We start from the raw sequence: 15,867 nt of genomic DNA, 5'->3' as shown, positions 1-15,867 counted from the left end.
TCAATTCAATTTTTGTGGCTGTTGTAAACACTATGCAAATATTATTTTAGATTATACTACTGCGCAATTCATAACTGTATATTGATTTCATATTTTTTATCGTAGACATAATCTGCATTATTATTTTTAATAATAAGATGACTCATGAGGCATAGGATTGCCAGATCCCCGGGCAATGCCTGGGGTGTGAGTGTTTGAAACACATTCTACAGTTTACTTGGAAATAAATGTCAGCTTAAATACTGAATTAACTACGATTATCCATGTCACATATGCCTTATAATGTATGCTGTAATTAGCTGTTATTAGTTATTTACGAGGATTATATTTCTTATCGTAAAAAAAGATAAGTTATTTTCATTGTTGCGCCTGTATTATCGACTGACACTATCATTGTTTCCATTTAATGATTCGACAGTTGCAAAATTAGTTTCGATGGAAACGAATTGTGTAATGAATTTTCCGTTTTGAAATCTATAATATCAATACTTGATAAGAAGGAGGATAATAATTGCTGTAAGTGTTTTTATTCCACAATCCAGATGCACTCAACCCTGTTTAAAATAATGCAGTATACTCTGGCTATACCAGTCAGTAATGCACATACCGAACAAGTGTTTCACGCAATGAAAGCTTGCAGCCATGAATGGTCAGCTCAGGTGATAGAGACAGAATGTTAACAGAACGAGTGGTGGCCAAAATTTGAGTTCAGATTAACTTGAAAGTCATCAATCAACCAGAATATTGGAAGTACACCCAACCGCAATTTGTGAGGGTACTCATTGTAAGTATTTCATATGGATTAGCTAGGAAAGGGTGAAGATTTCAGGTCTCCTTCGAAATTAAATTATTGATAAGTTTCAGAGTAATATTAACGTGAAATATGTTTGTTGCTGGGTTCAGCAGTGCTGGGCAAAATAGGTAAGCAAACGTATTTGAAATACAAAATAGCAAACGTATTTGAAATACAAAATAGCAAACGTATTTGAAATACAAAATAGTATCACAAAATATATTTAAGATACAAAATACAAAATAGCTTTGAGAAGTGTATTTAAAATACAAAATACGTATTTCAAATACATTTGCAAAATACAAAATAGGTATCACTCATTTTATATATAGTCTGCAAAGTATTTCTATTGACTATGGTTCATATAATAGTTTAGACATCAAACACAATCGTTTTCTTTGTACTAACCAACATCAAACACTTCCATTACGCGTACATCAAACACGATTCTTTAATTTAAAGAAATCCTCATTCGGTTTCAGCAACAATTGTTTCTCGAACATTTTGTCATTTATACTCATTCTATGGGATCTCATAATGAGGCTCCCAAATGAGAAAAGTCGCTCAACATCTGCTGAACTTGACACACAAGTATTGAACTTTTTAAATAATTTAAGAACAAGAGAGTACTTCTTCACAGTGAAATATCTGAATTCTCAAGGTACTGGAGACGATGCAACTGAGACTGATGACTCCTACGATAAATATTCATGGAATATTTTGTCCATACCCTTTAACAATGCCTTCACTAGCGGATTACAGTACTTTAATGAACGTAGTTTCAGTTTTTCCAGAACTTTCTTTATGCGAATTCAGTTCTGGGATGAGCTCGCCATAAGAGAGAGTCAGATAATTGGAGTCAAATCCTTGTGCGATGGGCTCCATACAATTTAAGTATTCTAAAGATTTTGGCGCCCGGGGCGAAGTGGGATTCGGCGTCCCACTAAATTCACCTTACCGAGGTTTTCCTTTTCCTCTTTTAATTACATATAAGAGAAGGAGCTTTTGTTGTTACACCACGCCGAATTTTTATCAAGCTGCTTGGACAGACCATTGCAACAGCCAAAAGTGATCAGTATGTGTTCTTTAACAAATAAGAGCTGTTTTCAACATTTATTTTGCACTTTTTGTTAAACTTGACAAAACTACTTTTGGTTATACAAATCTACTTGGGGAACAGTTATAAAAATTTACAACTCTTACAACGTTTCATACTATCGATAAGAATTGAAATTTCAATACATTAGAAACTCGTGCAATTTTATTCTGTATGTGACCACACAAGTAACATTTTAATTTCGATTCTTTTACGGTAAAAAATATTTTGTGAAATGTACCGGAAATTTAGAATAAGAGTTCTTTGCGAATTTCTCAATGTTGAGCGATAGAGGTAAAGAATATGTTTAATGTTTGTATTTAAAATCCAAAACATAGCTTGGCCACTTACATATGTTTGAAATTATAGAAATTACTTAATTTTTTAATGAATGAAAGTTCCGAATTTAAGGTTACTTATTATTAATTTAATTAACACATTAAAAATACACTAACACCCCTATATATATATATATATATATATATATATATATATATATATATATATATATATATATATATATCAGATGGATAAAAAGTACTGGCAACCTTGCCGGCACTCGCCATCTAAGTGATGGAGAATCGCGAGGTGGCTGCACCTGCGAATTGAATGTCAGTTGAGGAACTGAGGTAAGTGGGAATGTTGTAGTGTCAGTCAGTCAACGAGGGCAGTGGCGCGGGAAATTGGTATCGCGAGTGGACGTGCTCTAAATGTTGTTCACTAAACAGGAACAGTGCTAGTAGATCAAAATTGAAAAGGCACGTGGTCGTAATCGTAATGCACGAGAATGTTATCAGGGACTACGCAAAGCCTGTGGTGATGCAGCGTTGTCATACTACAACGTGATGCGATGGGTTAAAGTGTTTCGTGAAGGCAAAGAGAACGTGGAAGACCGCCAACGTTCTGGACGCCATGCAGCAAGATGCTGTACCAGAAGGTCAGACTGTGAATGCGCCATATTACTGCAGTTTTTTGCAACACCATCTGCGTCCCGTACTTCGGAGAAAGCGTCCTGATCTTTTGGTATGGACCCCATCATTTTGCATGACAATGTACGCTGTCACACTGCCAATGTTGTGACGAATCTTTTACGTGCCTGGCAATGGGAGATTCTGTAACATCCACCGTATGTGCTGGATATGTCTCACTGCGATTACGACCTTTTTACTAATGAAGAAACCACTTCATGGACAACGATACACCAGACAAGCCATTCTCAATCGTGTAGGGCGGTCGCTGCGAGACATAACCAGAGAAGAAAGTGCTGACGGAGTACGGTGCTTTCCATATGTATTTCAGAAGGTTGTGGATATAGGGGGTGAGTACATTGAAGGCATGTAGCATGTATTTTCACTATTAATACAGCCATTTGTGAATTATCACAGTCATGCCATTACTTTTTATCCATTCCTTATATATATATATTTCCAATACTTTTCCTTTCTTTCTTGCACGTTTCGCGCCCTCTTGCTATCAGCTCCCGGGGCAACTGCCCCGCTCACCTCCCCGTAGCTACGGCTCTGGTGTTCGTCGAGAAATTCCAACTCGTTATCTTTAAAAGTGGGAATTCCTAATGCAAGGCATGCATCATTTAACTTACTTTTTTCGTTTTGAAGCTTCATTAAACTATCAAAATAAGAATTCCACCTTGCACGACAAGGTATTATGGTAGACACACCAACAATATCTTTGAAAACTTCGAATGTTTTCGGAGATTTCGACTACAAATTTCACAACAGCAGACTATTTATAATGGTGCCACCACGTAATGTTTATAACTGTTAGTTTCTAGTATACTGTGTACAGATTCGTAAACTGGTAATATTTTATTGCCAAGATCAGATCTATTTCGTATTTTGCATATTATTGAAAATAACAAAATACATTACAAAACCTATTTCAAGTACAAAATACAAAATAGTTATTAAAAAAGGTATTTAAAATAAAATACAAAGTGGTATTTGGTATTTTAAATAGGTATTTGAAATACATTCATTTGAAATAGGTCCCAGCACTGGGGTTCAGTTCTGTACGGTAGATTTACTGAGAGAAGTTTCTTTAAAACGTGTACATCACAGCAACTTGGTCTTTCTTCGCACCATCTCACGGCAAAGGATCAGTTGAAGGAGCTGGCGGGACTGTTAAAAGATCAGTTTGGAATGCTGTTCGTTCAAAAAAGTACAATGTTGAAGACGCGAATTCTTTTCCGGCATATGCCAATGAAGTAATGAGAGATGTTTGCTACATTCTGGTTACGAAGGAAGAAATTCAAGCCTGCACGCCGATACTCAACGAACACTGGAAGAATCTGCACCCAATCGAAAGTTTGAAGTCGCTCCACGTGTTCTACAACAATAACGAAAAAAACCTCCCTTACTGTAGGAAGAACTATTACTTCCCCACCCAAAACCCTTGTTGTTTCCTCTCGTTCTTCTATCAGAAACGTTTCGCCTTTAGACCTCGCAGATGTCCACTCAGATTCTAACGACAAGTCAAGCGATGAAGTTGAATCCTGTTCCATTTCTTCAGGTACTGAAATAAGTGAAGAGAATTTGCTGGCAGAGAAATTCGTGACTGAATTGCTTTGTGACAAAACTAATACAAAGAAAAAATATGTTTGCACTTGCCAGTCGGGCGTGTCTGAAACGAAAATAATGTAAGTGATACTTCTTGAACCTTTTTGGAGGATGGCATTCGAAATACACAGCTGGTAATAAAGAGTGGGTGGTTTCTTTAAATGAAATTAGAAAAATAATTTTCCCTCCGCAAATTGAAATGCAAGGCTTACACAGAGTGGTGTATACTTTTTACGGAAGTTCCTGTGTAAAATATTGTTACAAAAATAACACAGAAACCAGGGTTGGCAAAAACCATGATTTTTATTAAAAAAAAAAAAACTTTTTTTTTGGTTTAAACTTTTTTTTTTTTTTTTGTCTTGTTTTGTTTAAACCAGGTTTATTTGGTTTAAATAATTTGCTCTATATATTCATATCATATATGGACACATGCAACAGCTGGGTTATGCTGGAAGGGGTCACATAAGCTTAAAGCGGAATAAAAACTGCTTCTCGAGTTACATCCGAGAGAAATTGTCCTCCATTTGAACTCGGAACCAGGACTAATTGGCCACAAATGCGATACGTCTGCCGACTCACTCACGAAGGAATCCTGATAAAAATACGTTGTACTGATCTTTACATGCTTCTTAATATAACTGTCAAGAGTCATTTCAGAAGGACAAAAAGATAAACAGTTGCACAAGTGAAACCATTATACAGAATTACATATGGACAATTTCAAAGTACTACGGAGTACAGAAGAACTCATTTAGTTCAAGTTAGTTAACAACAACTTTTATTGGTCCAAATTAAATAAATACAACGACTTAATTTGCATATCAGTAAGAAAAGTGAATAAAGATAAGAATTATTTGAGTCCACTTAGGCTCAGACTCATTTATACATAAATAGATACCAAAGATACTTCTCATTTCACTAAATGCCTCTCGTGGGGTCTGTATGACCTCCCCCCCACACAAAAAGTACGGTATTTCGATGTATTTTATCAATAGTAAACATTGAAACGAAACAATATTTAAAATTTTTCTTTGATTGCAATTGCATAACAATAATAACAACTACAAAAAAATTCCAAAACAAACATTTATAAAGTTATAAAAAAAAGTTGCTTTTGTAGTATAATCTTTTTGAGTAATGAATGGGGAATTTAGGTCTGAATATAATACAAATAGTATACGGGAGTGAAACGTGATAACCCACAAATGTATGTTCATCAAGATTTTACAAACACACACTTTTACGAACATTTTTCGTTTTTTGGTTTAAACCAGTTTTTTTTTTTTTTTTTTTTTTTTTTTTTTTTTTTTTTTTTTTTTTTTTTTTGTAACAGCTGGTTTAAACTTTGGTTTAAACCAGCCAACCCTGACAGAAACTGCCATTTTTGTGATACCTGTGTGACACAATAACGATTTAACATTACAGTATACGACAAGTTTAATATTTAGTCATTTTTCTAGGAATAAACTGATAAACTAGTTAAATTTAAGGTGCTTAATTAGTTACTATTTAATTTTTTTTAAATAATATATAAGTCAAATTCACCGGAAAGCAGCTTCAGTTTACTGAAGAGTTGTTTTCTATATCAGATAATTTTCAACTATTTTATGTGTATTTCAAATTCGGTGTTAAAGAGTAGATTGCGTTTAAACCTCCTTTTAAACCGTTGCTCAAACTCGTAGCTAAGTATGTTTGTATTAAACAGAATTAACTTGTAAGATCTCCTCAGATGTCACACCTCTCTCATTATTATTATTTCCATTGCGTTGATACAATTAAATGAGACCATATTATAAAAATGACTTAAGCCTGTGTTTGCTTCTGACGAGTAGTACACGAGTAAAGCATTCGAAACACTAGATGGCATTCAAAATATTTGATGTAATAACTGACATACAAACAGATGAGTAATCCGTTATAAAGTACGTAACGCAAGAGCTCTGAGGCTATTTGTGTTTGTCACGAAAAGCCCAATGACCGACACATACTTCTAAAAAAAAATCCAAAACGAAAACAAAATACTTACCCTGTATCACCTAATCCATGAAGAAATATCATCTGTAAAGAAAGAAAAAAAAATTAGACTACATACCTAAATTACGAAATTTCATGTTCAACTTCACAAATTTAAATTTTGAGTGTTTAACAAAATATGGAGCTATATAAAAGACACCGAACTGATAAAGAAGATGAGTATTTTAAATGAAAATATTGAAAAGCAACAAAAACACTTAAGTAAGAAGCATACTGTTAATCCTTTCTTTCTGGCTGAATATGTACAAGTAGCATTAACGTAAAGAGTATATATGACACCGTTAGGAAAAGACAAACCACAATCTGCTAATTAACAGAGTATTTTGCAACATATGCAGTACATAAATAAATCATTTCTTCCAATGAAATGAAACTGTCAATTACAATCGGCAGCAAGTGACACACTGTTTAGCACCATAAAAGTTAGTGTTCTTTGAGTTTTTCGAAACATACGCATGAAAACGCTGTTTTGTTCAGTTATCGACGCATGAAGTATCGACTGACATACGTGGGTAGTACTAGAAGTACCCGATCCGACATATAGACGATGGTTGATGTTTGAAGAACTTTTCTATTGTCGAAAGTACCAATCTTATAAAACTTAAGTTTGAAGATCCTATGTTGTTTAGTATTTGTTTAGGAGCCATCAATAGAGAACGCTCTCATTGAATATGTACACATAATAATAATAATAATAATAATAATAATAATAATAATAATAATAATAACAATAATCGTCGTTATGTGATAGAATTCTTTCATTTCAAAGGTCCCAGTCCAACACCAAAGCCGAGCTAAATTCTACTCTGGGACAGTCTGCTCCTTCGTTGACAACAGTAAAATATTATATGGCAGTTTAAACGAGGCCGTACGAACTGCAAAGACGAACATCGCAGTGGTCGACCAAATAAGAGACCGTATCTAATATGGTGAAGAAAATCCACAAAATGGCAGGCACGAGGCTAGGATTTCGTAATGGGGGGAGGGGGTCCGTGACAAAATATTGTGGTTATCACACCAAGGCTCCATCATTCTAAACTATTTTACTGGCAACATATATTGGTTCGTTTAGCCGGTATTTCGTAATGCGGGGGGGAGGGGCGAGAAATACTGTGGTACACACCTGGGACTCAATAAATCTAAACTATTTTACTGGCAACATATACTGGTTTGTTAGGACAACAAAATGAGGATATGTTAGTAAGTATTTTAGTAACAAACTATGAAGAAACCTTGAGTAAAAGAATAAAAGAAAGTATTGAAACAAATATAGTCTTCTGAGGTTATTCGGACTCGGCTCTTTTTGTCTTCTTTCTTCTTTTTCTTATCATCGTTTAATGCCGTCAAGGATAGCAATGAAATCTCTTTCGGTGGTAAAGATATCCTATAAAATGAATTAATGTTGCTGCGAAATTGAAAATTTCTTTAACAAGGTATCCGGACTCATATAACTGGTGATTGTGGGCATTTCCTTAAGTTCTACCTGAGAGTCTATCTGATCGAACCGAGTTTATCCATCGTCATTTATAGTCCATAGGATTAGCAAGGAGATAGATGGAATTCGGAATGCTCCGTTACAATAATATCTATTTTTAACTTGATCCGTTTCCTCTACACAAAGCTCCTCATAAGAAAGAGTAACCAAACGCTTGTTGTAGCTTTTTATTTTTAACGCTGATTCTTCTTTTTCTCGTTTCTTTCTATTTCATTCTTCCTTGATTTCTTCAAATTTCTGGTTTCGAAGGGCGGGTCCGGACCCCCCGGACCCACCCCTTGGCTACGTGCCTGAAAATGGTATTGGATGACCGTAGACCGAACTAGCAGACATGATAGGTATTTCAAAGAGTGCTGTACTATCAGCAAATTGACTGAAAATTTGAACATGATAAAGCTGTGTAAGAGGTGGGTGCCATGTTTACTTACAATGGAAAAAATGTAGCGTCCTAAGGATGCTTCGATCGAATGTTTGATGATTATTTCACAGCACTAAAGCCGAGTTTTTGCGTTAATTCATAACCATGGATGAATCCATCACTTCACACTTGAGACGAAAGAACAGTCAAAACAATAGACTGAAAGGAGAGAATCGGCTCCAAAGAAGGCGAAGACAGTTGCATCAGCTGGCAAAGTAACAGCGTCAGGCTTTTGGGATGCGCGTGGGATAATTTCCATAAATTACCTTCAGAAAGGAAAACCCATCAACGGTGAGTATTATGCAAACTCATTGGAGTGTCTGAGTGATTAAATTAAAAATAAACAGCTGCATTTGGCGAAAAAAGGGAGTGTTGTTTCATAAAGGCAATACACCAGTTCATACATCTGTTATCGCGATGATCAAAACCAATGAGTTAAAAGCTCGAATTGCTTCCTCATGCACTCTATTCGCCAGATTTAGCCCCTTTGGATTATTTTCTCTTTCTAAATTTGAAAAAAAAAATAGCCCGGTGGTAAAAGATTTGGGTATTATTTAGTTTTTCTCTCCAAATCAGCTTGTAGTGTCTCTGACTCACTTGGTTGTTACGGTTCGTTCTTCGTAACTGTGATGTAGTTATGAATATAAATACAGTGTGGACGCATGGTATAAAACGTCCATAAAAACAACTTGTGCTAGGTGGTCACTAAAAAGTACAAATGCTATCTCACCGAGTCAGGCCTGCAGCGTAGCAGGGGGACCCGAGGGCAGCGAGGAAGTGCGTCCGTAAGGAACAGGCGCGTCAGTGACTATGGGTGTATGCATAAACGAGATCATTCAAAATGGTTCACAATAAGCCACAGTACCGGCTTCGAAGCCGTTAATGGATTTGGTGGAAATTCTAAATGCCATCCATGAGAATTACACATGGGTCAAAAATGACCTGATCTTAGCATCCTAAAAGTTACGCTGTATGTTTCATGTATGGATGCGGTGTCCTAAGTGATCGATCTCTTAAATCTCTTTCAAATAACTTATTTACTTAATCATGATATTATATACGAAAATACAATTGTATACACAAAACCTAATTATTGTCTCTAAAGCACTGACAAGCTCTACTCTGTCACTGTTCTGTTAAGTACTACATCAATAACCATTATACTTTAGAAATGTCGAGTTTTCCTAGATTTAAAAATAATTTAGCAAGTACCCTCTGCGACTTTCTAATAATAGGATACATACTTAAAGTCATAAACCTTAGTCCGCAGTTAACTGAGGAATATCTCCTAAAAGTCACATTTAAAAAATAACAAGGTTCTTTCGATGGAATTTCTGACTGAATTATACTATCTATATTATAATCGTTAAAACCATTCCAAATATAGCAACTGCTATTTGGTGGGATATAACGAAATTATATCATAACGTAATATATATTATTGTTTTCGTAACACTAAAAATAATTCGATGTAAATTAAGAATACTGGGTCCGATACGATAACTTTTTCTCCAGTGGGTAGCACAGTGCCTCTGTGTTCGCCTTTTGTAAGAATGGTTCCTAGTTAATCCCCGGCCAGGCGAGTCTGTGCTGGATAACATTGTGTTCCTGACTTCTTCTGTTTACTGCCATATTCTCATTTCACTCATTTTTTCATATGAATTTACTTTCGTTAACTCATCAGCCTCCTCTAACATAAAGGGCATAAATGATGGGTGTAAAGCTAGAAATTATCAGTAATATGAAAATATGTGACAATAAAATCGGAAGTAAACTTCCACGTAACCCACAAACGTACTCTATTAATGAATTATCTAATATTAAAAGTATTAGAAATTTAATTGAAAATTTAGCAGAAAATTTTATTTATTTAATATCTTCTATAACTGTACTTCAGTTACACGTATACCGTAAATCAAAGATCGCCAAGCGTAAAGCGTACAGTTTTGTTTTCAATAACCGTATTTCAATGAATTAATATATAGCTTGTATACACAATACAGTGATTATAACAATTTAATTGCACAAAAGATATGAAACAAGACTGCGTTCAGGAAAAGGTAAAATACCTGCAAAATTATATTTAAAAACCCCTGAAATTACATTAAATTCATTCGTTCATCCTACTGATGAGAACTTGCTGAACTTACCGTCGCCGTGTGTTTTGACTGTGCAGCTACTATTACAGGTGTGTTTGACATTTTAGAAGATGATGAAGGTCCTGCCGTTGTGTACAAACAAAATAAGCTTTCACAAACACTTATTTATGTATCTCGCCGGCGCAGTCAATTCACAAGCACCTCGATAAGCACCATTCACAAAACCCAAACGCGATGGAGCAAGAAGTGAGTCAGATGCAAGTCGACAGTCGACACGCGTAATGCTTGTATGAAAAATTTAAACTTCCTAAAATTTAAAAATAATTATAAAAAATACTAACAAAGAAAAGGGATGAAGACTCAGTAATACTCTACTTTATCAAATTAGTTTAAATAATGCATGAGAATAAAGAGTGCGATCGTAAATTATATAAATACAGTTACAGATTAACACGATTCCACATATTTTGGCAAATAAAATTTTCATTAAATCAAATCAATAACGAGTGGATCGTCTGCTAATTCAATATAAAATTATATTACAATTCGTTCGATTTAATGGTAATTACGTCAAGTTTAACTCCAAAATTCTTCTAAAATAAGCATTTATTCTATTTACGTATAACTTGAGATTTACAAGACAACTTATAAAATACAAAGTATACTGATAATGACTAATATATTTTCCACGTACGATTTAAAAAAAAATAACCAACGGATTTTATTATAGAATATTCAACAATAAATATGTAACATAGGGCTAAGCATCGTTGTGACAATTTAGGGATATATTCAATTTATTTCCTTAGAGAATAGAAACAGGTTGTTATTAGCTAGTAAACTTAGGTCAGAGTGCACAACCCGACAACGTGACGTCAAACTTATGTAACACATGTAATTAGAGTTGGTAAAGCACGAAAGTCTTGAATTAATGAAAATGTTCGGATATATTTAGACTCATTCTAATGCACTCTAAAAGTATACAATGCTAATTGCATATTTTACTACTAGAAAGAAGATCAAACGTTGCTTTTCGAAAATGATTAAAAACATTTTTAAAAAGACATTCCGAAAATAATCACTAGAATTTGCGTTTTCTGCTCCCACGGAGACCCAGAAAAAAATCGGATAAGAAATTTCCATGTTACTTAATATTCACTATCCGTTTCACGGATGTGATCATCCCTAACTTCAGTGAATTTTTTACTTTATGCACATGAACGTGGCATTTGATTGGTGAATGGGAGCTTAACGTATCTTTCAGAAACGATGCTATATGAGACATAGATCTACAGCTTAGGCCTGTAGCTAGGGGTGGCTAGGGGCAAGGTCGGATTTACCATTAGGTCCGGGTCTATGGGTTCAACGTTATTAGGAGGGACGTTGGGCGAAAACTTAACAACCAAAATGAAAAGAATTTTAATATGTAAATCATAATGATACTAATAAATACCTGATTAAAGTCAGAGTAAATGCCCTCCAATTAATAGTTTCTCTAAGCAGTATATTAATGATTAAAATTGAGTGGAATTTTAACCCTGTATAATTGCAATAGACTTGCGTACAGGCGTGCACGCAACGCTATTCTGCTGGTGCATGGCACCTCCGCGCAGCGCTCTTGCGTATGTGCACTTCACAATGCTTTATCACCATGTCAAAATTCGTTAAAATTTATGCAAAAATACTGAAACAAAATATGCACAAAATAAGTTTATTCTCTTATTTTCTAATGGTTCAAATTTTGTACATCGGGACGAGAGGCAGCAGACACCTTTCGGTCTAGAGGCGACAAAATTTTAAATCCACCCCTTGCTTGAAAGGTTATATCTCCTGCAAACAACTTCGTCCCCTTTCCTAAAACTTCTAGGACATTCTTTACAGGTGTCCTTACTTGTGATTAGCGTCTTACTAGGTGTTTCACTACCACATGGCCAGGCACGTAACTAGGATTTCTTAATGGGGGGTCCGTGACATGAAATACTGTGGTTACCACACTAGAGGCTCGATCATTCTGAACTATTTTATTGGTAACTCGTTTATCCAGGAGTTCGTGATGGTGAGGAGACTTGACACGAAATATTATGGCTATCACACCAAGGGCTTGATCAATCTAAACTATTTTACTGGCAACGTATATTGGTTTGTTGGGACAATAAAATGAGGATATGTTAGTACGTATTTTAATAAGAAACTATGAAAAAATATCTAGCAAAAGAATATTAAAAAGGAAAGGATTGAAAATGATTTTACAATATCTACGTTCCTTTCTCTGTTCTTTCAAATATAACAATTTTCCTTTCATTATGACCTATTACGGAAAATGCATATCCAAAAATATCTTGTAAAATATTTTACAATATCTGCGTTCCTTTCTATTGAATCAAATATTAAGTAAACTTCATTTCTACATAACCTTTTGTTTTTATTATTCCGTCAACTACTGTTTGTGCCAAATTACAAATTAAAGGAGCAGTAGAAAGTTTTCTTAAATAGCATATTTGATACTGCACAGAAGGGATGACGAAAAATTATGATAATAAAGTGTCCACACTATCATAAAACGGTACTATATGTTTTCGAAAGCTTGAAATTTCTCTGTGTAGTAGCAAAAATTCTTAGAAATCCGTAACTTTTCTACAATTTTCAAATTTCCTGACTTCTCCAGGATATCCTGCTTATTCGCCATCACATAATTCGGATAATGCGTTCCTCGTAAGGCTGGAATGAAGAGGAAACATTGAGAAGTGCATATGCCGACAAAGCTGTACTCGAGTTCGCATATCATTGGCTACTGCTTGTTAAACTTGTCATTTGGAACCGACAGTAAAGTACAGCTGAATAAATTTTTCGATCTGTCTCTAAAAACATTTACAAAAGCAACCTCCTTTTCCATCTTCGTGCCATTATATTTAATACCTCATCAAGGATGAAAGGCATTGGATAGTGTGCAGGCATCAGGTCCTTGCTGTAGCTTTTATTTTTAACGCTGATTCTTCTTTTTCTCGTTTCTTTTTGTTTTATCATTCCTTAATTTTTCATTTCCCGTTCCGAAGGAAGGTCCAGACCCTATTTTAGCTACATGCCTGGCATGGCTCAAGCGTTGGCCAGTTACTTAGTATAACGATAATCACACATGATAATGACTCTCATAAAACCCCAAGCAGAGGTGTAAAGAGGAGTTGGATCCTGGAGGTCCGGATTCCCCCACCCGAAATTCCGACTTTTCTGTAATTTTAGGAGTAATTTTACAAAATATAATTTATCCTCACATTGAATTTGGTCCCTCCTGAAATATTTTGAACCCCCAAAATGAATTCCTGCGTACGTCCCTAACAGTACAAAATGTGCTAGACATATGCCATTTAGGTGTCCCAGCTACATTTTAGGTACCCGGCACTTGGTACATATGGTATTCATGTGCTAATTATGTACTTCAGCTACCTAAAGTTTAAGGCGCTTGTTACACCTAATTGATATTTGCGATTATGTACCACAAATGTAGCATTTATATACCTGGCACAGTTTCGCATTGTGATAGTCATTTGTTTTTATGTCGTCACTTGGAGATATATCTTTCATGTTCGAGGTACTTCCTTTCAGGGGCGTCACTTAGGGGAGGCAGGGAGGGGCATTTCCTCCCCTGAGTTTGAGATGTATATAGATTTTATCAACAGAATAATAGTAAATCAGTGAAAAACGCGAAATTTTACTTATATCAAGGGGTCTTGCCCCCCCCCCCCAAGCAAAATCTGAAATGACGCTCCTGCTTCCTTTAGGTGCATACTTTTTCAGATACTTACGACTTATGACACATAATTGATATCTGCAGCGATGCATGAATGACAGTCAGCTGTTTGCATTTGATCATGCGCAGTAACATACAACGGTTTCTCGCACTTTCTGCCCCATTTTCTGTTCTTCTAGTGCACAATCGCTTAGGAAAACGAAGCAACATATGCATTAAATTTGGGAGATGAATTTAGAAGAAAGAAAGGATAGAACTGATGAATAAAAATTAAGATGAATCTTTCATACATATGTGAACAGTTAATTATTTACGTAGTTAGGGATAAAGAATTGTATTTTTTTAGATGCCAACTGTCGCCGATCATTTGAAAGTGAATATGGAAGAAGCATGAAATAAAGTAAAGAGACGCGCGTCAATTTGTTATAAAATTACATGGCGAGCGAATTTTATCTGATTCCAAACGGTTATCGTCGAATATACAGGGTTACAAGAGCACTCTGATTAGCCAAATTAAAAACACCCCAAGGATTTATCCCTCTACAAGCGACGTTTTCTTCATCGCCTCCGCGGCCAAGTGGGAAGAGCACGCGCCTAATCTGATTTTCACGAAGCTTTGCATCCCTTGTAAACAATGCAGACTGCAGTGCAGAAATGTTGCCAAGTAATTAAACAAAAAAAAAATGTTATATGCAATTTTGTGCTAAGAAATGAATAAACAAACTGAAGAGGGGGGACAATTAGATTAAAAATAAAATGGCATGGGCTTGTGATAGGAGAATCAGGAACCATTTTCTCTCGTTTGCAGTGGCGTACGCACTGCTCTCCTAAATCTTTGAACTACTATGTAAACGCAGACACGCACCAGGAGGAAGAAGGGCAGAACGTTGAATTTCTTCTACCAGTGTAAATTACAACTAAAACTTACTATCCCCACTCCTAACGTTTCCTCTAGCTGAGAATCTATCTGAAATGTTAGGATTCAGAGCCACTATTACATGATGACTTAGTGTTCCTACTAGCAGATCTATAGTTGGATGGATGGATTAAAGTTTATCGTCCCCTTCAACAATAAGGGCAGCGGTGCCTCAGTAGTAGAGCGTTCACCTCTGGCACATGCGGTTCCTGGTTTGATCCCTGCTCGCGCCAAGTAAACCTTGTGGTGGACAAACACCGTGTGCGTGGTTTCCTCTGGGTCCTTCAGTTTCCTCCTACCTTCTTTATTCCACCATTTCATTCATGTTTTCATCATCACCGTCTCCTTTAACCTAGCCTGCATATTCGTGGAACGTAAAACTCGAAAAATTTCATTTCATTAAATTTCAAAATTGAGCTCCTTGTACGTTTCCATTACAGGCGAGCGAGTGTTTGGAACAGGCAATTGTTCATTCTGCAAGAACTCGAAAGCTACTGGGTTTACTTATTTATTGAATAGAGAATTTATTTTATTTCCTTTGTTATATGTAATAAAATACCTATAAAATATATTTTGAATCCTCGTGACTTATCCTTTCATTTGATATCTAACAGAAAAGTTACGCCATATAACTAATGTCAGTCATGAGAGTATGAAGACTCTATCACATTTTATTCAACAAATGCCAAGAAACT

The 15,867-nt window shown here is 35.5% G+C and overlaps 1 protein-coding gene across 1 annotated transcript in view; it reads right to left on the bottom strand.

The window, feature by feature from the left end:
- Apt1 (Acyl-protein thioesterase 1) overlaps nt 1-10,777 on the bottom strand; it is a 41,101-nt gene extending 30,324 nt beyond the window's left edge. The window contains exons 1-2 of the mRNA XM_081746821.1: nt 10,563-10,777; nt 6,492-6,523 (exon numbers count right to left, since the gene is read on the bottom strand). Of these exons, the coding sequence (XP_081602947.1) occupies nt 6,492-6,523; nt 10,563-10,613 (83 nt within the window). The 5' untranslated portion in view covers nt 10,614-10,777. The remainder of the gene's footprint in view (nt 1-6,491; nt 6,524-10,562) is intronic.
- Nucleotides 10,778-15,867: the final 5,090 nt, after the last annotated feature.

Source organism: Thermobia domestica, chromosome 18 (assembly GCF_964235325.1).
Source record: "Thermobia domestica chromosome 18, izTheDome1.hap1.1, whole genome shotgun sequence".
NCBI lineage: Eukaryota > Metazoa > Arthropoda > Insecta > Zygentoma > Lepismatidae > Thermobia > Thermobia domestica.
The sequence above is the reverse complement of the archived record's forward strand: the minus strand, read 5'-3'. Positions and strand labels throughout refer to the sequence as shown.